Source organism: Geotrypetes seraphini, chromosome 10 (genome assembly GCF_902459505.1).
Source record: "Geotrypetes seraphini chromosome 10, aGeoSer1.1, whole genome shotgun sequence".
NCBI lineage: Eukaryota > Metazoa > Chordata > Amphibia > Gymnophiona > Dermophiidae > Geotrypetes > Geotrypetes seraphini.
The window spans coordinates 53,289,364-53,311,781 of record NC_047093.1 but is presented as its reverse complement, the minus strand read 5'-3'; the positions used below and the strand labels follow the sequence as shown (position 1 = coordinate 53,311,781).

At 45.5% G+C, this 22,418-nt stretch overlaps 1 protein-coding gene across 2 annotated transcripts in view; it reads right to left on the bottom strand.

Annotated features, from left to right (window-relative positions):
• The window catches only part of AIF1L (allograft inflammatory factor 1 like), a 37,419-nt gene extending 17,658 nt beyond the window's left edge, over positions 1 to 19,761 (bottom strand). Inside the window, exons 1-3 of one of the 2 annotated variants that reach the window (XM_033961809.1) lie at positions 19,232 to 19,761; positions 7,423 to 7,547; positions 6,490 to 6,551 (exon numbers count right to left, since the gene is read on the bottom strand). In XM_033961809.1, the coding sequence (XP_033817700.1) occupies positions 6,490 to 6,551; positions 7,423 to 7,547; positions 19,232 to 19,729 (685 nt within the window). In that variant the 5' untranslated portion in view covers positions 19,730 to 19,761. Of the gene's footprint in view, positions 1 to 6,489; positions 6,552 to 6,816; positions 6,942 to 7,422; positions 7,548 to 19,231 lie in introns of those variants that run through there. The other variant, XM_033961810.1, reaches the window with a different exon arrangement.
• Positions 19,762 to 22,418: the final 2,657 nt, after the last annotated feature.

Genomic DNA, 22,418 nt, shown 5'->3' with positions numbered 1-22,418 from the left:
GAATATCTGCTTCTAGTTGGTGCAAAGTAGATTTTTTTTGTTTCAGCTGAAATGCCGAGAAGCTGATAACTTTTCCTCTCAACCATGCTTTGTAAGCTTCCCAGACTATGGAAAATTCAGTAACTGAAGAAATGTTGGAAGCAAAGAATGATTGAGATTCCTCCTTAATATGTGCTAAGAATGAGTCATCTTGTAGCAGAAAGTTATTTAGTCTCCATTGTCTGGAAGTTGAGGATGGAGTCCAATTGAGAAGGCAGGAGACGGCCGCATGATCCGAGATGGAAATGTCATGGATGCGTGTCGATGAAACAATGTTCAATAAGTCTTTGGAGCCTAGAATATAGTCAATCCTTGAGTAGGTTTGGTGGGGTGCCGAGTAGAAAGTGTAGTCCTTGGTGGTAGGGTGAAAAATTCTCCAAATATCGGACCAGCCATAAGAAGTCATCAGGTTTTTAACTGAAGATCGAACTCTAAGTTTGGCCGGACGCCAATTTGATGAACGATCAATAAAGGGGTCCAGTGGAAAATTAAAGTCTCCTGCAAAAATGGTGTCCGTAGTTAGTGATGAATGACAAAAAGTTTGGAATGATTGAAAAAAGGAGGGGTCATCTGCATTGGGAGCATAGATGTTGAATAGTTTTAATGGCTTCCCGGCTATAGATCCTTCAATAAAGGACCATCGACCGCTAGGGTCAAATTTGTGGGTGGAGAGTTGGAAATTAAGAGATTTCTTTATCAGGGTGATGACTCCATTTTTCTTGCCTAAGGCAGGGGCAGCAAAGAAAAGAGAAGATACCAGGAAGAAGAACAAGAGGGCAGGGTTGTAACAAGTAGGTCCAATAGGGATGGACTAAAACAAAGTTTAAAAATCCTTATAAGAACAGTTAAACTTGGAAGGAGTCTTTAAAGAGGAGCATCTTAAAAGGGTTATTTTTCTTGAGGGATGTTATCTCTCTTAACGTGTTCAGTACTGTGTTCCAAAGGGTTGGAGCAACCACAGGTAAAAATGGTATTTCTTCTGGTATTTATATAGCTCAGGGATGGAATTGCTAATAAATTTTGATCAGAGGATTGAAGAAAACGTGATGAAGTATATGGAATCAAGTCTATTGATAAATTCCGGCTGACCAGTTTTTCGAGTTTAAAAGTCAGTAATAATGTTTTATATGTAACTCGATGATTGATAGGGAGCCAATGATCAAATATTTTGGCCTTAAAAATAACTTTAACAACAGTATTCTGAACTATCTGTAGAAGTCTTAACTCTTTCTTAGAAATTCCATGGTATAAAGCATTACCGTAGTCCAAAGAGGAAATGACCAATGAATGAATTAGAGTGTTTAAAGCAGAATGGTTGAGAAGTTTAGCTAAAGAACAGATAAGCCCTAGTTAAGATCGAAGCCCAGAAGCGTCCCTCCCCCCCTGGAATGTCCCCGACACTCTATGACTCCACCCCTGACACTAGTGCTATCTGATTCGTTGAAAAAAATCTGACTCATCAATTCAGTGACCCCCCCCCCACCCTGGTGAGACCTGACATACCTCTGCTCCGAGGCCTCCTAAAGCTGCGGCGGCAGCAGTGCTCTGAATGGGCTGCTTTGCGGCCTTCCCCGGCAGGGTCTTCCCTCTGTTGTGTCACCGATGACATCATCAGTGATATGGCAGAGGGAAGGCCCGGTAGGGAAGGCCACGAAGAAGCCTGTTCAGAGCGCTGCTGCCACTGCTGTTTTTGGAGGCTTCGGAGTGGAAGTTGGTGGGGTTCTGCTGCACAGGGGGATAGGAGGGAGGGATAGAAAGATGCTGCACAAGGGGATGGGTGAGAGAGGAGGAAAGATACTGGGGGGGAAGGAAAGAGGAAGAATCGAGGTGGAGGAGAGGAAGGGAGAGATGATTGTTGTAAATGAAAAAAATAAGACATACCCCGAAAATAAGCCCTAATGCGTTTTTTGCACTCCAAATTAATATGACACTGTCTTATTTTCGGGGACACACGGGTATATACATGTACTTATTTTGTACCTGGGGCAATAAAGGGTTAAATGATTTGCTATCAGTTTTGTAAAAAAAAAAAAAAAAAAAAAAAAAGGGGGGGGGACTAATCTTCCACTGCCCCAGGTACATTAAATCGATTGTGAGCCCACTGGGACAGTTAGGGAAAATACTTGAAGTATCTGTATATAAACTGCTTTGAGTGTGGTTGTAAAACTACAAAAAGGCAGTATAGAAATTCCTTTCCCTCCCCCTTCCCTCACTGATATAGATCTTTTTGGTGAGTTAATCATCAGCTCATCTATTTTGAGTCAGGGCAAGTCTTGTCACAGGGGATGGAGACCTGTCTGTGTAAGGAGATTCCTGTTATTGGAGAAAGGCTGCTGTTGTTGTAAGATATTATCTGAATCAAGGTTAAGGCAAGAAACCAAAAGACAAACAAATGTTGAAGAAAATCAACTGGAATCGCTCTCAACTTCCTGATGAATAACCCCCCCCCCCCCCACCAACAAAAACAAATCTATAAGAACCATCTTGAGGCACCGTGGTTACAGCCACAGCCTCAGCACCCTGATGTTGTGGGTTTAAATCCCACACTGCTCCTTGTGACCCTGGGCAAGTCACTTAATCCCCCATTGCCCCGGGTATATTAGACAGAGTATGAGTGGACAGGGACAGATAGGGAAAAATGACTGAGTATCTGAATGTAAACCTCTTAGGCTGTAAGTGGTATATAAATACTAAAAATAAATAAGAGGAAAATCACTGGAAATCAAACTGCTTGGCTACTACAGCTGCTAATTCATGAGGTGTGAAAACTACTGTGCTTCACAGGTATGGGAATGCAGCCTTACTAATGAGGGTGTCATCTACAGCTGTCATCATAACTCATGGTGTGTGATAAATAATGTACATCACAGATGAGGGAATGCAGCTTTACTAACCAGAGTGTGATGTAGCCTGGCATCATTAGATGCAATGAATGGAAATGAAGTTTTTCAACCCTCCTTTTCTATTCTTTGTCAGTGAAACATACCATTTATTTTTCTCATGTCTACTCTAGGAAGAGTTGAGGATTAGCTTAATGTGGTTAGAGTACTGGCCTTGACATCAAGGGGCGTTTGACCTTGGGCATGTCACTTAACCTTCCAGGTAACTCACCTTGAGCTACCCCTGAAAAAGGTATGAGCAAAATCCAAATTAATAAATAAGTGGTTTGCATTTGTTCTTTTGATTGGGCAAATTCCTCCTGGCTTGAAACCTAAACTATAAGCCATCATTTTGCAGGCACTCAAGGATTTCCCTCTATTATATTTGATTTAATTATTTATTTTTGACTTCTCTCTTCCCATGCACCTAGCTTGGTTGTTGATTACACCTCACCTTGGAGGAAGGGGAGCTATAAAGTTGGCTCCCAAGAATCCTCATCCCCAGCCCATCTGGGAGTCAAAGACCTGCTTGCAAATGACGTGGGGACCTTTGGCATGGCAGAGCCACTGAGTCACTCTGTAGTCCTAAAGTCAGTAATGCTTATAGAAACATGATGGCAGATAAAGGCCAAATGACCCATCCAGTATGCCCATGCTTATGGCATGGTTTCTAAAAGAATTGGAAGTAACACTGCATGAAAAATAAGTGATGCCAAGGAAGACTCCGCACTTCCTCAGCGTGAAGCTTGGCTGTTTGGATCTGCCTCTCTTTCTGTCAGAAAGAGCAGTTTCCCATATAAGGTTACTGCTGCCTGCTCCCTGGTATGTCAAATATGTAGAGATTTAGCTCTGCTGCCTGTGCCCCGATATCATGCAACAAGAGAAAAATTACACGTGAAAAAAAGGTTAGGTGAGTCTGACCTGCTCTATGACTCTCATCCAATAAGAGGAAGGCCTTGAGGGGCCACATAAAAAGGATAGACGCTTCCAAATGCTGTTCCTCTTCTGCATGTCTCTCTGTAAATTTCTGGGTCCATAACAGAAGCTTTATTTACTAGGGACAGAGGGCAAGATTCTCAGAAAATTGCGTTAAAATGCGACGATCTGCTAACGCAGCCATTTTGATAGCGAATTTTAAAAAGCGAGACATTCTCCAAAAACCTTGCATGCAAATGATGTCGGTGAACAACAGGTAAGGTTCGCTAAATTTACATGCGTTGAGTCGCTGGTGCCAGTGACCGGTACGTGCGCAGAATATACAAGGAAAGAGGTGTAAATGTGCGTATGTCCCTGGAAAGCAATGCAACGCAATCAGCACGTGCGTTGTTTGAGCATATGGACGAATGGGAGGGGAGGTGGGGGGGAGAAGCAACATTGACTTTTATCAATCGCGCATAAAACGTGCCTTTCTCTCCAAAAAACTACTATAATTCAGGTAAATCTTATAATTTGTTTTTAATGTAAAATTTAATAAAAACCCACAGCCAGAAACCCACAAGACAAGGGTATCATACACGTGCTCAAGAAGAAACGTTGGCTTTTAACAAGTGCACATGAAACATGCCTGTCTCTCCCAAGAGCTCAAAAGAAGCGTGATTTTACTACCCTCCACTAAAAATATATAGATGCAGCTTTTTTTTTTTTTTCATTAGCCACAGTCAAGACACAAGTGCTGGCACTGTAACAGCACCCCCGGACCAGTCGCTGCTTTTTGTCGTCAAAAGCTGACGCTGCTCTTCGAAAATGCCTTGGTGATTTTTAAGAATCCACCGGAGGGCTCATTTCAATGTTAAAGAGCACATTTGCATGCCATTGTCAGAGACTGCTAGGAACCTCGCTAAAGACAGAGATAATCCGTTTTGATAATCTGCCGCTAAAATGTGTGCAGGCTAAACTGCTGGAAAACTGTTTAGCGACTGCGTTAAAGTTTTGAGAATCTTGCTCAGAGTTGGGTTTGGACATACAAGTTTTTTAAAAAATTAGAAGTGAAGGAGTAAATTCACTGTCATTTTACTGGGGGCCTCTTTTACGAAGCCGTTTAGCGCGGGCCGCTGTGGTAATGACCCCGAAGCCCATAGAGATTTAAAGGGCTTTGGGGCTGTTGTCACGCGACTTTGTAAAAAAGGCCCTAGGACCTTTGGTCTAAGCAAACTGCATTTGCCGCCTAGGATAATTTTTTGGTTAATGGGTATAAAAGTCTGTTTATTCAGAGAAAATTCTATAGGTCACATCACACATAGTGGATATCTTGAAGTCAAAAACAGAGAGTCAGAAACATATCAAAGGTCACTCCGAGACAGAGCCTGTCCTTGAACCTAGGAGTCCTTTGAGCACCAGCCACTTCTGCCAGCAATAATGGGATTAAAGTGTTAAAAACCGCTTCTCTGGCATTCAGAGGGTGCCACCTCTCAGCAGGTTTGACCCTTTCACCACCAGATGGAAACAGATCTTTGTAAGTGGGATCCTCAGAGCTCCAGCTGGCATTGAGCAGAATAGAACCTGGTGACCTTTGCTGATGAAAAGATCACTCATTGCTTGCTTGGACTAATGCTCTCCTTTTTCTCTCTCCACCTCTTCCCCCCTGCCCCATTAGGGACCCCTTTCATAGGCTAACTCTACCCTGCCCATACTTGGAAGGAAATCAGCAGACTGGGCTCGTGGACTTTTTTCAGGTATAGCTTGTTTCATTGTAATGCACAATGATGACCTTGAGAGAGGTGAAAACTGCATAGAAGACAGAGACGGAATCCACAGATTTCTATTCCAGTAGCATGGAGGATGGGAAAGCTTTTGATGTAGAAGAGTGGTGTACTTTGAACTTCAGGGAAACTGGCAACAGGGTTGGTATTATGTACCCAAACTGTGCAACTTTACTGATTTTAAATTGGGTTTTTGTTCTAGCCCTAAAGTTGGCAGGAAGAGATGCAGTTTATTCTTGTCTTTTTTGTGTTCCTGAAGGACATGTTTCTAATGTTTTATGGTCTTTGTTTTATACTTTATATTTTTTTCTGCAACCTATGTTTATGTTTTAAATTTGCTGTAATTTTAATTTTTTGTTTCATGTTTTCATATGTTGTGATCAACCTTGTTTTTTTCACCTAGACCAGTGGTCTCAAAAAACCTTTGCAGGGCCACATTTTGGATTTGTTGGTATTTGGAGGGCCGCAGAAAAAATAGTTACGGTAATGTCTTATTAAAGAAATGACAATTTTGCATGAGGTAAAACTATTTAGAGTTTATAAATCTTTCCTTTTGGCTAAGTCTTAATAATAATAATATTGTCATTTATAGCTAAAGAGACATATGATCAAGAAACTGTTTTATTTTACTTTTGTGATTATGATAAACATACCGAGGGCCTCAAAATAGTACCTGGCGGGCCGCGAGTTTGAGACCACTGACCTAGAGTCTAGACTATAAATCTTTTAAAATCTGAATACAGTTAAGAGGGGTGAGCTGCTGCCTCGACCTCCAGACTAGGAGCTACACGATCCAGACCAAATTCCTGGGATCCAGCCCCTTCCACCCCTTGGATAGGAGGGCAAGAGGGGGGGGGGGAGCCCTCTCTCACCTGATTCACTTCCTGCAGTCTGAGGTCCTGCTGCGCCTTCAACAGTCCGAAAATTTTCCCACCTGAGAGAAAAAAGTATGAAAGAGACCAATGAGTGCCTCCAAAATCCCTCTCCCCATCACTTACAAACACACACAAGCCCCTCCCCCTCCCTCTCCCGTCCCCAGCCTCTGTCTTCAACTTAAGCCACAGAGCCTCCAACCTTGCTCTTAAAGTCTTAAAACTCTCTCTTTAAAGTAAGCGCTTTCCCCGCTCAGTAGATGCTGCCAATTGAGAAGCTGTCCCCGGTCTCTTGCCTCCAAGTTCCCCAGTGACTGGATACCGTACCTTGGGTGTTGGGAAGTGCAGTCATGCCGACGATGAGGATATGTCGAAGATGCCCAGAGACGTGTGCTACTCTCTGGCCGCTGTCAGCACTGCGCAGCGCTGCTCCCGGGCTCCCCCCCCCTTTATGCTCCCATCCCTGGACAGCAGCGTCCGAACTCGTGGCGCCCTCTGCTGGCGAAACCGTTGCTGTCCGGGACGCACTGTCCCGGACAGCAACGGTTTCGCCAGCAGAGGGCGCCGGCCTGCTTTTCCTTGCCTTCCACTTCCTCTTTTGCTCTCTTCACTTTCGATGATCGTTCACCACTTTTCTCTTCTTGCTATTCACTGGTCAATCGGTTAGATTTAAAAATGTCCCCGTCGCCCAGCGAGGGAATTAATGCCTCTGGCACTTTCTTAAAGTGTCTGTCAGTGTCTTCTCTTAAGCCTTGCAAAGTCTTTTTTTAATTATTTTTTAAAATGTACACATCTGTCCCGTGAGAGACGCGCATAACGTCGTCATTTCTCTCCCCTTTCCCATTACACAAAATAGCGCCTGGGTGGAGGAAGGCCCTAGAGTGGTAACAGTAGCTCGGCAGTTACTTCATTGTACTGAACAGTCCTTGAAACCTGTCAAGAAAGTGGTCTAGTGACCGATCCGATGCAGCAGTCTGGCAAGAGATCCTTCTGCTGCTGTGTCCAGCTGTGTAGTAGAAAAACACCTCCACCCAACAGCTGTTTCTATGTACCGTATACTGGGGTAAAAACAAAACAAAACATCACTTATTCAAGAAACATCAAGTGGAAACTAGCATGGCATCCTTTGCATTAGTCATTTTCACTTTTCTTTTGAATTCCTTCTCCCAAAGACTTTAAAGAGACAGAAAACAAATGACTTCATTTCAGGGAGAGGAGCAAAGTAGAGGCAATGAGAGACAGAAGCAGAGGAACAGAGGGTAAGGGAGAGAAAGAAATGCTGATACACAAACATTGAAAGAAAGAGAAAAAGAAAAGTCTCTTTCACACACACACACACATTAACATTTCTATCCATCTAAAGAGATTTAGGTTTATCCAACACCTCTTTTTCTGTAGCAGCTCAAGGTGAATTACATTCAGGCATATTCTCCTGTCCCTGGAGTGTTTGCAATTCTAAGAGGTCCTTTTACTGAAGGTGTCAAGTACCAACAGGAAAACATTTATCGCCAAACGTGTTAAAGTGTTTTGCTGTATTTTTGCATTTTCTGTATACTAAGCACATGCTAATGATTGTTTGCAATTATTTGGCGGTAGGCAGTGTGCCATGGGCGAAGAATGGGCGTGTCTGCATGCACTAACTGGGTAGCACAGAGCTAACATGGGAATACTTAGCACCTTTTAAATAGGAGGCGGTAAGAGCTCCTGCATTAATTTTTTTGCAGATCTCATATACTATTGGAAAAATAGCGTGGGACCTGCAAAAAGAAACCTTTTAGGGCAGCACTAAAAATGGGCTTAGCATGCAGAAAAGTCCCATGTTAAAACCACGCTAAGTCAATTTTTTAAAAAGATGTATTTTAGTGAGAGAGTCCCTACATTAGCACCGGTAGTTGGGAAGTAGGACTAGGGCCTAAAAAATTTATTACTCGCACCCATCCAACAATTCTGAGCGAGTTACAGTCCAACATACATAATTAAAACAATGTCACAAACTACATAAAGGCAAAGAAATTATTTCATAAACTATAAAGGAATAATAATATTCTTCATAACTCAGTCATTTACCAAAACAAACATACACGACATAGTAAAAAAGATTAACTTAAATAATTCCTACTCAATCATGTACCAAAATATTTCTGGAAAAACAAAGTTTTAACCCGTTTCCTGAACTGAAGTAAACTGGTAGCATTCTTTATATCCAATGATAATGCATTACACAATATTACACCTTGCACAGTTAATAAAGCATGCCGAATGCCAACCAACTTTATCTGTTTAATAGATGGGACCTCAAGACTGATCTTATCTTCAGATCGTAAAACGCGACGAGGATGATATATCTGCAGAAGACAGCTATGTAACCTGTCCTGAGCTCTTTGGGAACGATGGGTTAAAAAACAAAACAAATAAAGAAATATGTAAAGTTGGACATTTGTCCTTCAACAGCTTAAAGATTACACAAACTGTTTTAAACTCTATGTGATAAGCATGGCCTGTGCTTCAGAATTGGCAGGGAGAGCCAGAAAATATGCAGGGCAGTGTTTGATCATAAAGAAGAGACACCTGTGCAGAGAGTACCAGATTAAAGTCTGGGCATCTTGGTGGGCAAGCTGGATGGACCATGCAGTCCAGTCTTTATAAGCCAGCATTTACTATGTCACTGTGTTACTTGAGGTAAAGAGGAAAGGGGTAAAGCGCAGACCTCATGGACCTGACGGACCTTGTGGATCTAAAACCGCACATCCTTAAAAATTTGAGGTCCGTGCCACTTGTAGTTTCTGCCTCTATGACAATTTAGCTCTGACGGATCCGTCTCAGCATAAGAAGGGAAAAGTATTAGGATCCGTCAGCACTAAAATGTCATAGAGGTCTGTCAGAGCCAGAGACTAAAAGTGGCACGGACCTCAGATTTTTAAATTTACTGAAAACAAACACGAATGAGAACGGACAGCGCCCAGAAAGAAAGTCAGGTTTAAGCAGACCCCCCATAGGCAGGGTGGAATAGGGATATAGCAAGCACAACCACCTCTCACTTTCTTTTACCAGGAATCTGATTTAAAGGATTCGTTTTAGAGCCACTCCAGCACTAGTCTCTGGCTCTGACAGACCTCTATGACATTTTAGAGCTGACGGATCCTAATACTTTTCCCTCCCTATGCTGAGACGGATCCGTCAGAGCTAAATTTTCATAGAGGTCTGTCAGAGCTAGAAACTACAAGTGACACAGACCTCAGATTTTTAAGGACGTGTGGTTTTAGATCCGCGAGGTCCGTCAGGTCCATGAGGTCCGCGTTTTACCCCTTCCCAGGTAAAGAAGAGTTAAGTGACTTGCTCAAGATCACAATGGGTTGGAGTAGAATTTGGATGGACTTCTAATTCTCAGCCTACTGCTCTAACCAAAAGGAGAGAGAAAAAGAAAAGGAAAGAGTAGGAAATAAATATAGAAAGAGGGAGGGAGAAGGAGAGACTCAGACAGAAATATAGGAGAGAGAGAGAGAGAGAGAAGAAACAATAACTTGGTTCATTAGTTACCATAGAGTGCCCTCTAGTGGCAAAACTATACAATATGAACCTGATGAAGGTAATGTGGTGGCCCTTGTTAATACAAAAATAAGAGGGGAAGTTATATACTAACACAATAAACCCTCTATGCCCTCTTTAAAGTGTGAAGGTCATTTAAATTTTGCTTTGATTTGGGGGCATAACTACCGTTGGGCCCAGGTGGGCTCTGCCCATCCAATCTCAGCTCAGGCCCACCCAGTCTTTTTCACGGTGTGGGCATGTGGTGGCACCAGGGTCAGGCTTCAGCGCTGGTCCTGCTCACAGTGGCGCTGTGCCTCTGCGCAACACAGGGTTCTGCCTCTGAGGAAGGGCGAGTCAACACCCGCCACCTGCCGCAGTCCCAGCTCTGGAGATGGGGGACAGGCAGGGCTTGATGGTGCATTTGCGCAGCTACAATTGTACTCCTCAACTGCAGGTCCATCTAAAATTGGCTATCTGGCTATGTTACTGCTTTGATTCCATCCTCTTTCCATAGAAGGATCCTCTGTGTTTATTTCATATATTTTTGAATTTTGTTACAATTTTGGCCCCACCTTCTTCATTGGGAAAGTATTTCATGCATCCACTCTCCTCTCACTTAAAATGTATTTCCCTATGTCACTTCTAAGTCTACTATCCTGCAACTATAATTCATGTCCTCTAGTTTTACTGCTTCCCATCGCTGGAAAAGATTTATTTGTATACATTAATACCTTTCAAGTATTTAAAGGTCTTTATCATGTCTCTCTGTGCCTCCTTTTCTCTAGGGCAGGGGTAGGCAATTTTGTTCCTCGAGAGCCACATGCAGGTCAAGTTTTCAGGATATCCACAATAAATATGCATGAGAGAGATTTGCATTTCAAGGAGGCAGTGCATGCAAATCCATCTCATACATATTCATTGTGGATATCCTGAAAACCTGACCTGCCTGTGGCTCTCGAGGACCGGAATTGCCTACCCCTGCCCTAGGGAATACATATTCAGGGTATATATTGCAGGTGAGATACTTTATTTGAACTAACATTGTCTATAAAATTATCCTCCCTATGTATTGTTTTGGCAACCCATGTAAAAATTGTCATGCCAATACAATTATTTGAATCAGAATCAGATCAGTGCCTGGGACCAGTTTTTTGGGGGTGGGTTGTTTTGTTTTTTTTACTGCTGCAGAACTGGCTATATGGGGGGGGGGGTTGTCATTCTCTCTGGATTATACCTATATAGCTGTTGCACAATAAAACTGAGCTTCGTTGCATCCCTGGTTGCCCGTTAACCTAGCTGTGCAACTAATGCCACTGAAGTGTATACGAGACAATGGGTTGGTGCCTGGTTTCTCCAGTATACTAATTTTCTGCCTCTTCTTGCAAGCATTGTCTTATTGTGGCTTGGGAGTTAGTTATAAGATTAAAAAAAAAAAAAACCCCCAGAAAGTAGGGTTAAATGAATAGTGGAGTTCCCCATAGATCTGTATAAGGTTCATTATACTTATAAATGACCTGGAAATAGGAACAACAAGTCATATGATCACATTTGCAGATCACACCAAAATTATTCAAAGTTGTTAAATCACAAGAGGCCTGTGGGAAATTGCAGGAGGACCTTGGGAGACTGGGCATCCAAATGGCAGATGAAATGTAATGTAGACAAGCACAGACTGATGCACTAGGGAAGAGTAACTCAAATTATGGCAAAACAACGCTAGGTTCCACATTAGGAGTCACCACCCAGAAAAAGGATCTAAGTATCATCATAGATCAAATATATTAGAATCCTCTGCTCAGTGTGTGGCAGGGGCCAAGACAAGGAACCATACTCTAAATTATGTCAATATTGAGAGAGTAGGATATAGAATGGTTCTGGAAAGAGAACTGGAGAACTATCCACGGAGTAACAAAAATGGCAGAGGCACCTATAAACTAATCCAATGGCTCCCAAACCTGGTCCTGAAGGCACTCAAGCCAATCAGGTTTTCAGGATATCCACAATGAATATTCATGAGAGGGATTTGCATGTGGTGGAGGCACTACATGCAGTTCTCTCTCATGGATATTCATTGTGGATAGCCTATAACCTGACTGGCTGAATGGCCATTTTCCTAGTACTAGCAAACTTCACCTGTTGTATCCCATCCATAGATAAATGCATTGACACCTCAGATTAGAGAAAGACACCTCTGTGGGAGCTCATTTTTCCATCCCGGCGAGTTCTTTTCCTGTCCCTGCCTCATTCCTGCAAGCTCCATCCTCTTCTGCACAAGCCTCAAACACTTTAAAATCATAAGTGTTTGAGGCTTGTGTGGTTAAGGCAGAGCTTACGGGAATGGGGCAGGGACAGTGACAAAACTCACAGGGAAATTGAGTTCCTGCAGGGAAGGGGACAAATTTGTCTCCGTGTCATTCTCTACCTCAGGTCTCAATTATTTTTGTGGTTGATGCAAAGTCATATTGTTTGACAAATACACAGAACCATATGATGAATTGCATGAAAAACCATAACCAACACTGTAAACTACACTTCTCCCTCCGTATTCGCGGTGGATGCGTGAATAAGGAAAAACCATGAATAACTTTTTTTTAATGTTATTCACGGTTTTTAGAAAAAGCCTTCGTTTTTATTATTGAAACTGCGAATAACTTTTCTGGGCTTGGAATAGGCAAGCATGCTGGGAAGAAGCCTTTCTCTCTATGGATGCTGGAATTAGCGTTTTTCTCAGTGCACCCTGGGAAGCATGGAAGCAGCAAATTTGTGGGAGAAAGCATGGAAGCAGCGATTTTCAGAGTGAATAGTAAAGCGATAAACTTTTTTATCAGTACAGTAAAAGGAAAAAGAACTTTAGTGATGATGTCATTTTTTGGGGCGGGGGGTGGAATCGGTATCTGAAAAATCACGAATATGCGAATCCGCAGATATGGAAACCGCAAATACGGAGGGAGAAGTGTATACGAAATTTAATAGGTAGCCAATGCAACTGTCGCAGTAAAGGGGTAACATGCTCACGTCTACTGCCACCACAAATCAATTGCACTGCAGCATTTTGAATGATCTGTAGTGCTCTGCGTCTTGAAGATATACCCAAATACAAGCTGTTGCCATGATCCAGTCTTTGAATCACCATACTCTGAGCTACCATGTGAAAGCCATACTGAGATAACTGACTTAACTGCATCCGGAAAAAGGACTGATTTAACAACAGTCCATACTTGTTCTTTCATCGAGAAAATGAAATCCAAATGAACTAAAACTTTCATCTTTCTTCTAACAGGAATCCTTAGACCAGGGGTGTCAAACTCATTCACATTAAGGGGCCAAAATCCAAAACACAGGCTAAGTCGCAGGCCAGACCCCGCCCCCATAATAATACTAATTATAACACCATTTTTCCCATCCATGTTTCATATATACACACACAATATAATCTTCTTAACACATAATGGTAATGGTTAACCACAAAATTAAACTATGCAAAACACACTATACGCTTCTCAACATTCATTCCTACCAGAACACAGATAACCCCTATGCAAATACAGGACCAAAAACTGAAAGTACTAATATATTTTTAAAAAACACCCTAAGATTCAAGATTCTGCATGCTGTACAACTCCCAGAAAAAAAAGAAACAAATGTATTTCTTCCTGAGCAGTGCAAAAGATAGACAGCAGATTAAAACGCTCAAAATTGACAAAATTCAAACAGTAACTTGAAAATAAAATAATTCCCCCTACCTTTGTCTCCCTCCCTCCATGCTGTGCCTCCCTCCGGCGGGTGTCTAACCTTCTGGCTGGCTCCAACCTGGCCGTTTTATGCGGCCCGCGGTCCGATGCTCCCAGTGTTACCTTGTGGCCGGCTCCCTCCTCCTCACAGCCGTAGTGTGCACAGAGCTGCATGCAGCAGCTCCTCGTGCGTCCTGCACCTGAACTGGAAACCTTCTCTCTGAAAGGTTATGTTCTATTTATTTTTGCCTTTTGCCTTTTTTCTTCTTTGATTTCCCTATAGTTTAGATTGTGAGCCTTTATAGGAGAGAGGGGGAAGTTTTTCAATGTGCCTTAATTCAATATATTAAATTAAATTTGTGATCTGCTTAGGTGCTAAGCAGAATATAAATGCTAAGCATAAATAAATACTAGCACTTCCGATATAACTGATATGATGTAATCACATAAAGTGTAGTTACTTACCTGTAACGTAGGTTCTCCGTGGACAGCAGGATAGTCAGCCACATATGGGTGTTGTCCCAACAGCTCCCAATTTACGGATAAGCTCTCCAATAGCTCAGAGAGATTTTTTTTTTTTTTTTTTTTTCTCTGAGCACGTGCAGAGCCCGGGCCCCACTGGGCATGCCCGAGCCCTACCCATTTCCCCCTGCTTCCCCCTAATCCCCAGGATGTTCCTAGCTGTGGCCGGGTCGGCCGTATGGGGAGGCGGGTGGGTTGTGTGGCTGACTATCCTGCTGTCCACGGAGAACCTACGTTACAGGTAAGTAACTACACTTTCTCCTAGGACAAGCAGGATGAGTCAGCCACATATGGGTGACTCCCTAGCCGAGGGATGTACCGACTGGACCTGCGCCTTAGCGCTTTGTGCATCCCTCGCCTGGCTGTGGAGGCCGAGCCGGGCAGGGTAATCAGGCAAAGCAGGTAAAGTTGTGGAAACAAGGTTTTAGATAAAGTGCTGTGTTAACTGAGCAATAATACTCACAGAACAGTGAACTGGTCAATGACAATCAATGAACAGTGAGAAACCAACTGGTCAACAGTGACAATTCGTACTTGCATGTGAGAATTCATACTTGTCTATTCCACGTTCAGTCTAGACAGGAGTGCTGGGAGACCTACTTAACTCGCAGAACAGCGAAAACTGGTCAATGACAATCAATGAACAGTGAGGAAAACCAACTGGTCAACAGTGACAATTCGTAACTGGTCCACAGTGACGATTCGTGCTTGCATATGAGAATTCATACTTGCCTATTCCACGTTCAGACTAGACAGGATTGCTGGAAGACCTACTTAACTTACAGAACAGTGAAACTGGTCAATGAAAATCAATGAACAGTGAGAAAAACCAACTGGTCAACAGTGACAATTCGTAACTGGTCAACAGTGGCGATTCGTACTTGCATATGAGAATTCATACTTGCCTAGTCCACAATCAGGCTAGACAGGATTGCTGGAAGACCTACTTAACTCACAGAACAGCGACAAGTGGTCAATGACAATCAATGAACAGTGAGAAACCAACTGGTCAACAGTGAAAATTCGTACTTGCATGTGAGAATTCATACTTGCCTATTCCATATTCAGTCTAGACAGGCGTGCTGGAAGACCTACTTAACTCACAGAACAGCGACAACTGGTCAATGACAATCAATGAACAGTGAGAAAACCAACTGGTCAACAGTGACAATTCGTACTTGCATATGAGAATTCATACTTGCCTATTCCACGTTCAGACTAGACAGGATTGCTGGAAGACCTACTTAACTTACAGAACAGTGAAACTGGTCAATGACAATAAATGAACAGTGAGAAACCAACTGGTCAACAGTGGCAATTCGTACTTGCATGTGAGAATTCATACTTGCCTATTCCACATTCAGTCTAGGCAGGAGTGCTGGAAGACCTACTTAATCAATATCTATAACCCCCTACTTGATCAGTGTTTGTCGATATTTATAACACCCTACTTGATCAGTGTTTGTCAAGGCTGTGCTAGTGGTTGCTGTCCCTCCTGGGAGGGAAGAGACACTTCCAAGACTGCTCGGCCGAATGCATTTGGAGCGTGGAATGCTATGTCGAGGCAGTAGTGCTTGGTGAAGGAGATGCACTCTTATATCCAGCGCGAGCGCCTGCGTTCGGTGGCCGGAAGTCCTGGTCTGTTTTGGTCGTAGGAGACGAACAATTGAGGCTTGTCTAATCTGCTGCATAGTCAGGGCCCACACACAGTCAGGAGGTGTTGCTGAGGTGGCAGTGTGCCTCCTTGTGGGAAGATGTAGAGTGCCGGGAGGCACGCTGAAGCTACCTTCGGCAAGAATCGGGGGTGGTTCTGGGTACCACCCTGTTCTCATGGGGGAGTGTGTAGGCAGAGACGATGGTCCGGGTTTTCCCGGCCAGGAATACGGGATCTGCCTCCCCCAAAGGTTTGAAGGGGTCGAGGTGAGCTGATGCGGCACCAAGTTGAGGTCCCATCCGGGCGGTGGTGGTCTGACCGGTGGGTGCAGATTGGACAGTCCCTTCATGAAATTTTGTGATTACTGGATGCCTCGACACTGGTTTGTTGTCTAGGCCAGCGTGGTATGCTGCGATTGCACTTAGGTGGACCTTGATGGAAGTGGGTTTTAGGTCCCCCTGAGATAAGCTCAGTATGTACTGCAGGATGTCCGGTATGGGGCAGTTGTAGGGGTCTCGCTGCGTGTCTGTGCCCTGGTAGCGGAGCCTTCTCCCTTTCAACCCATAGCGTTTTCTGGTTGAAGGTCTTCTGACTGCCATAAGAGTGTGCTTCACGTCTTGTGGTAGGTTCATCCTCTCATCATCAATGCGGTCAAGCTAAGGAACGCAGGTTGTGGTGGAGGGTAAGGTTCCCGCGTTGTGTAATGAGAACTGCACTGATCGGGAGGGGGGAGAGGAGGGTGAACCGCTATCCCTTGCCGGAACGGGAACCACGGTTGCAGGGGCCCGAACAGGGCAATCATGATCACCAATGCTCTGTCCTGAAGAATCTTCTGCAGGACTTAGGGTGTGGCGGGTAGGCATATAAGAGACCTTGGTTCCAACTCACAGACAGACCGTCGGGGCTGAGACGGCGAAGGGTTGATCTCTTTGCGCAGAAGGTCGAGTATTTTGAGTTCGGTTCGGTTGCAAACAGGTTGATACTCGGTGTGCCCCAGGTGCTGAAGATCTTCTTCATCGCCGCTGGGTTGAGACACCACTCATCGGGATCCAGCTGGTGGCTGAGTCTTTCTGCCAGGTCGTTCTGCTCCCACGGGAGGTAAGTTGCCTGGATGGGGCATTGAATGGAGTTGGAGAACTCCCACATGTGGCAAGCTTCCTTGCATAGCGAGGTTGACCCTGTCCCTCCCTGTTTGTTGATATAGTGCAAGGCCACCTGGTTTTCTGTTTGGGTGAGGACTGCCCTGCCTGTTTGAGGGTTTCGCGGGCATTCCCTAAGGCCCTGAGCTACAGTAGGTGGGTGGTCAGAGGTTGGGTACACTGGTCCCAGTGACGTCTGAGGTGCCCTTTCCGGGATCACATGAGTAGTCAGGTGTGCTGCACAACAAAGACCGGAGCGTGCTGACGATGAGCTGCTGGCAGGGAAGCACTGGGCCAGGGATGTCATGGCGTCGATCTGGTAGTCCCGTAGGACGGCCTTGGTCTGCGTGGTGTCGATGACTGCCCAGATGAACGATATCCCCTGGGTGGGTATCAGGTGGGATTTCATGTAGTTGATGAGGAACCCCAGTTCTTGGAGGAGGGTTATGGTGGTTGACGGGGCTGCTAGCTGTCGAGATAAGATAGGATGCGCACCCCTTGACGGCGAGGATGTGCCACTGCCACGCACTTTGTGAACGCTCTTGGAGCCGTTGAGAGTCCATGGTGACGCGGGGGTTCCTGGAGTAGAAACCCCTTGGTGATCTCCTCTGTTCGTCACCGCCTCTATTGATTTTGCCGAAGCAGGTCCTCTCCTTGCTGCGGGAAAATTAGATCGTCAGATGGAGGGTGGCCTCCTGATAAAGCCGCATCTGGAACTGGAGCGCAGCAATACGTGCGCTCAGCATTGCGCCCTTGAAGGTCTTTTTCCCCGTGGAAACCAGGGTTTTTCAGGTCCTTCCCTGACGGTAGTTGGAGGGGGGGGGGGGGTCGTGCTGCCCTGTTTCTCTTAAGCTACCGCAATGTCCATGTATGGCTGCTGCGGGTTGTGGAATCCCTGGGCTGGAAAGATCTGGTACTTCAATCCCAGTCTCCTTGATGTTGGTTGCCCTGAGGAGGGAGGCAGCCAAAATCTTGTCTCTGCAGTCCAGGAGGTTCTTGTGGGCTGGAATCACCACTGCCTGCGTGAAGTACTGGTACTGGTAGTTCAGGCCTTGTAGTACTCTGCCTTGGGTACTTGTTGTCCACCCACGTGGATCTTGAGAAAGTTGTGAGATTCTGGAGGGACTTGGGGTGAGTCCTCGTTTGTGGGGTTTTTTATTTTATTTTATTTATTTATTTATTTATTTATTTTTTTTTTTTTTTCGGGGGTGGTGACTCGGGGCATGGTTGGAGGCTGGTGTGTAGCTTGTTCCTCCGTTGCTTGGTTGCATGGCATGCCGCTGGACCGCGCCATGTTGTTGTGCGTGGCTCCCTCTAAAGGGCAATGTGGGGAGTGTAGCCCGTTGAGAGAGGAGTGGGTCAGCAGGAGGATTAACTGTGGCTGCTGGTCCCACCCCTGGTGGTTCGCAGGTTCATGTGCTGCTCCACTTGACTGGTTGGGTGGCTCCATGTATCTCACCGCCCTTCTCTGTCCATCTTGAGAGGGGGGGGGGCCTGCAGAGAGGGGGCAGGGTGCACCCCTTCATCTGTGCCAGTGCTCCTGGCTGCGTTTCCCACTGTGCCTGTAGGCAGAGAAAAGGGGAGAGATAATGCCTCTTGCGTGGGCTTCTCCTGCTGTACTGCCTATTGTATATTAAACTGTACAGCGCTACATATGCCTTTCAGTGCTATAGAAATCATGAAAGTATCAGAGTCCCTCATACTAGCTGGAAAAGCACTCTGCCTAGGTATTATGAAGAGCAAACAGCTTTTTAGACTGAGGAGTTTCAAAGCCCCACCTTTGGAGAGGCAAGGTCTGACCTGCCGCATCTCTGAAGATATCAGCACCCTGCTGAGAAAAAACCGACTCCTCGTTCCCAACATGAGAGGGGGAGGGGGGCAGGGTGAGAAAGGTGTGAATTGTAGACTCTGCAGGACCCCAAGAGAGAAAGAAACATCGAGGAGTTGTTTTTTTTTTTTTTTTTTCAGCATGTCCTTTATAAGCTGAACTCTGGGGCAGCATGTCTCCTACTGGGGGGAGAGATCTGCAGGTCCCCTCCAAGGGAAAGAAGCATGAGAGATTCTTTCTCCTTAACATTCAGATTGGGAGGAGGGTGGGGCAGAGCCCTCGGAGCTGCAACAGATTATCAGAGGTTTTTTTTTCCCAAAAACAAGCAGATAGGACTTACCTTTGAACCCCGATTCTTCTCCCTGCAGCGTGCCTCGTTGTGCCCCTTTCTCAGGCTGCTTGTAGCTGAGCCGGCATCCTGAGATGATCGGGGAGGCCTGCCCCTGCAATCTCCCTGCCTGCTGATGTCAGGAGGGGTTCCCCGAGGAGTTCTCTCTTCGGAGAGGCGGGTCTGGCTGCTGGTTGGCTGGTTGTGCAGGAGGGGCGGACCTGGGCGGCGATCCCCTGCTGCTGGGAGGCATGGCCGATCGGGGATTGGCTCCTCCGTTGCTAGGGGGCGTGTTAGGCCGGTAGCTGGCTGCTCCTCCATTGGTGGGAGGCGTGGCTGCATGCAGGCTGGTTTCTCCCTGGGCTCCCTTTCCATTTGCTGCTCCCTCGTTGCTGGGGGGCGTGGCTTCACGCTGGATCGGGCTGTGGAGGAGCAGGGAGATGGCTTCTCTTCCGGTCCACACGTGGGGGTAGGTGCGAGACCGGGAGGCGCCCCCAGCGATGTGCCCATTCGGGCAGAGGCCGATGGTGTTCCCGATGACTTCGGGAGGGGGGGGGGCCGGATGGCAAACCCCGATCGGCTTCTTGCAGGGGCCGACGGCTAGCGACAGCATGCAAGACCTCCGGGAGAGATTTCTCGACCGGGCAAGTTGCAGTCGGGGGGGTCGACTGAGCCAGGACGTCCTGGAGGCTCCTCACTGGATTCTTCTGTGGATCCCCCGCTGCTACACTCCGATGAGGATGGCTGCTGGAAGACGATTCTCGGGCCTCACTTCTCTTCAAGAAGTCTCTCAGTGCCCTCTTCCTCAGCTTGCGTGCCCGTGGAGACAGACGGACGCAGAGCATGCAACACTGTTCCTCGTGTGCTGTGCCCAAGCAGCGAACGCACAACTCGTGAGGGTCCAGTGTGCTCATCCTTTTCCTGCAGCGCGGACATTTCTTTGATGTTTCTGGCATCTTCAAGATGGTAAGTAGAACAAGTTTTGATTGTAGAAAAATGGAGAGCTGTGGAAAAATCCGACCGATGGGAACGGGCGGAAACTAAAGACTGGGGATTAGGGGGAAGCAGGGGGAAATGGGTAGGGCTCGGGCATGCCCAGTGGGGCCCGGGCTCTGCACGTGCTCAGAGAAAAAAAAAAAAAAAAAAAAATCTCTCTGAGCTATTGGAGAGCTTATCCGTAAATTGGGAGCTGTTGGGACAACACCCATATGTGGCTGACTCATCCTGCTTGTCCTAGGAGTGTCGGGAGCAGCGTGGGCCATTCAGCGTGGCTCTCTGCGCTAGAAACTGCTAGTGCAGTTTCGTAGAAGAGGGGGTAAGTTGCAATAGAGGTTTTCTAAGAGCATCTATTGTGGCTTAGTAAAAGGGGGGGGGGCGGGATAATTTGTTCACAAAACTAACATAAAAATTCATAAAACAATACATTAAAAAAGACAAAACACAATATTAAAATAAAATAAATCCTGTCAAGCTCTTTACCTATTGCTAACCATATGCTACATGGTTTTACATACAGTATTCTGAGAATACAAAATAATACAAACTCCATTAAGACCCTCTTTTACTAAGCTGTGGAAGAGCACCAAATGCTCTGATGCTGCCGTAACACTCATAGGAATTCTAACATTAAGGGCTAGATTCACTAAACGTTTTTTGGGGGGTGAACCGTGTCCGAGTCTTGCCAGGCGACCGATTCACTAAAGAGTCCCCATGCAAACGATCTGATCGGACACATGCCCACTTGCGATCCAGATGCATGCGCAGGCCATCCTCTCTGCCTGGAGATGCGATCCGCATATGCGCTTGACCTCCACACAAGATTGAGGTCAAAACAGAAGGTGGCTGCACTCGCTGACCCCATGAGAATCATTTCAAGGGGACAAAAACACGCTTTGCAGCCAGACTGGAACAACTAAGCAGAACACGCCGTAATGCAGCCCCCCATTAAACCCGCGGGTTAAAAACAGGGGCTTGCAGAGAGGCAGGGGGCAGAGGGCAGGGCACTTTTGGCACGAGGGAGATGTTTTTTAAAAAATTTTTGATGATTTCAGGGCGGCAGAGAGCAGGACAGTCGGCAAGGATGTGAGCGACTGGCCCCCCCCCAGCCGTCGCTTCTTTTTGGATCGGCAAGCCCAGTCGGTGTGCCTTCTTCTGTTTAGTGAATTGCTGCCTTTCTACTTATGCATGTGTTTCCCCTCATTTGCAAGTGCGGATTGGATCGGCCAGAAGGTTAGTGAATCGGGTCGGGGTCAGGGAACGATCGCAAACTGGTCGGGACACGATCGGTGTGTTTAGTGAATCTGACCCTTAGTGCTCCGGGCCTCGGTAGAAACCTCTATTGTGGCTTAGTAAAAAGGGGGTGGGGTATGTGTACGTTATATAATTTAACATATTCTTCTGGAAACGCAATTAAAAAATAACATAAACTTCATCAAATAGTACCTACTTCTGCCTGTAGCCCAAAAACTTGCTGAAGGAGAGAAGTCTTAAGATCTATATTAAAAGAGGCAACATTCCATGCTAATTTTTAAAAATATATTGGAGGGAGTTTCCTGTGTGGGAAGTAGGAAGGTTATCTAGCTTGTCTTTACCGTATGTGGGTCCAGGAAGATTATCTAGCTTTACATTAAATGGATTGGGAGAGGGCAGTTCCTCTGTGGAGGTGAGAAGATTATCTAACTTTGTTCTTATTTTTATTGGATAGGTATGAGGGGTTGTATGGTTTATGAAGTGTTTTATTGGAAGCAACTTTGGACGTTTTGAGAAAAATGACCCAAAATCGGGTGTCCATTTTCGAAAGTAAATACAAGATAGGTGTCTTGCGAGTTTGAAAATGGCCCAGCTAGATATTTTGTCCAGCTAGACTTCTAATTTTTTTGGCCATTATAAAAAAATGTCCAGATTATAAAAGTTAAAAAAAAAAAAAAATCCATTTGCATGTAGGAGGGGCCAGTATTTTTAATGGCGTGGCCACACAGACATGCCAGCAGAGCAGTGGGGCACAGTGGAACACAGTGGAGCACAGTGGAGCAGTGGGGCACAGTGAACTTCACATTAAAGTTGCCAGGTGCACATATCACCATAACCTCCGTACATTATATGGTGAGCTTTCTAGAACTCCCCCCAAACCTACTGTACCAATGTGTGTAACACCTCAATAGCTACCTATATGGCAGTACAGTGGGTTTTGGGTGGGTTT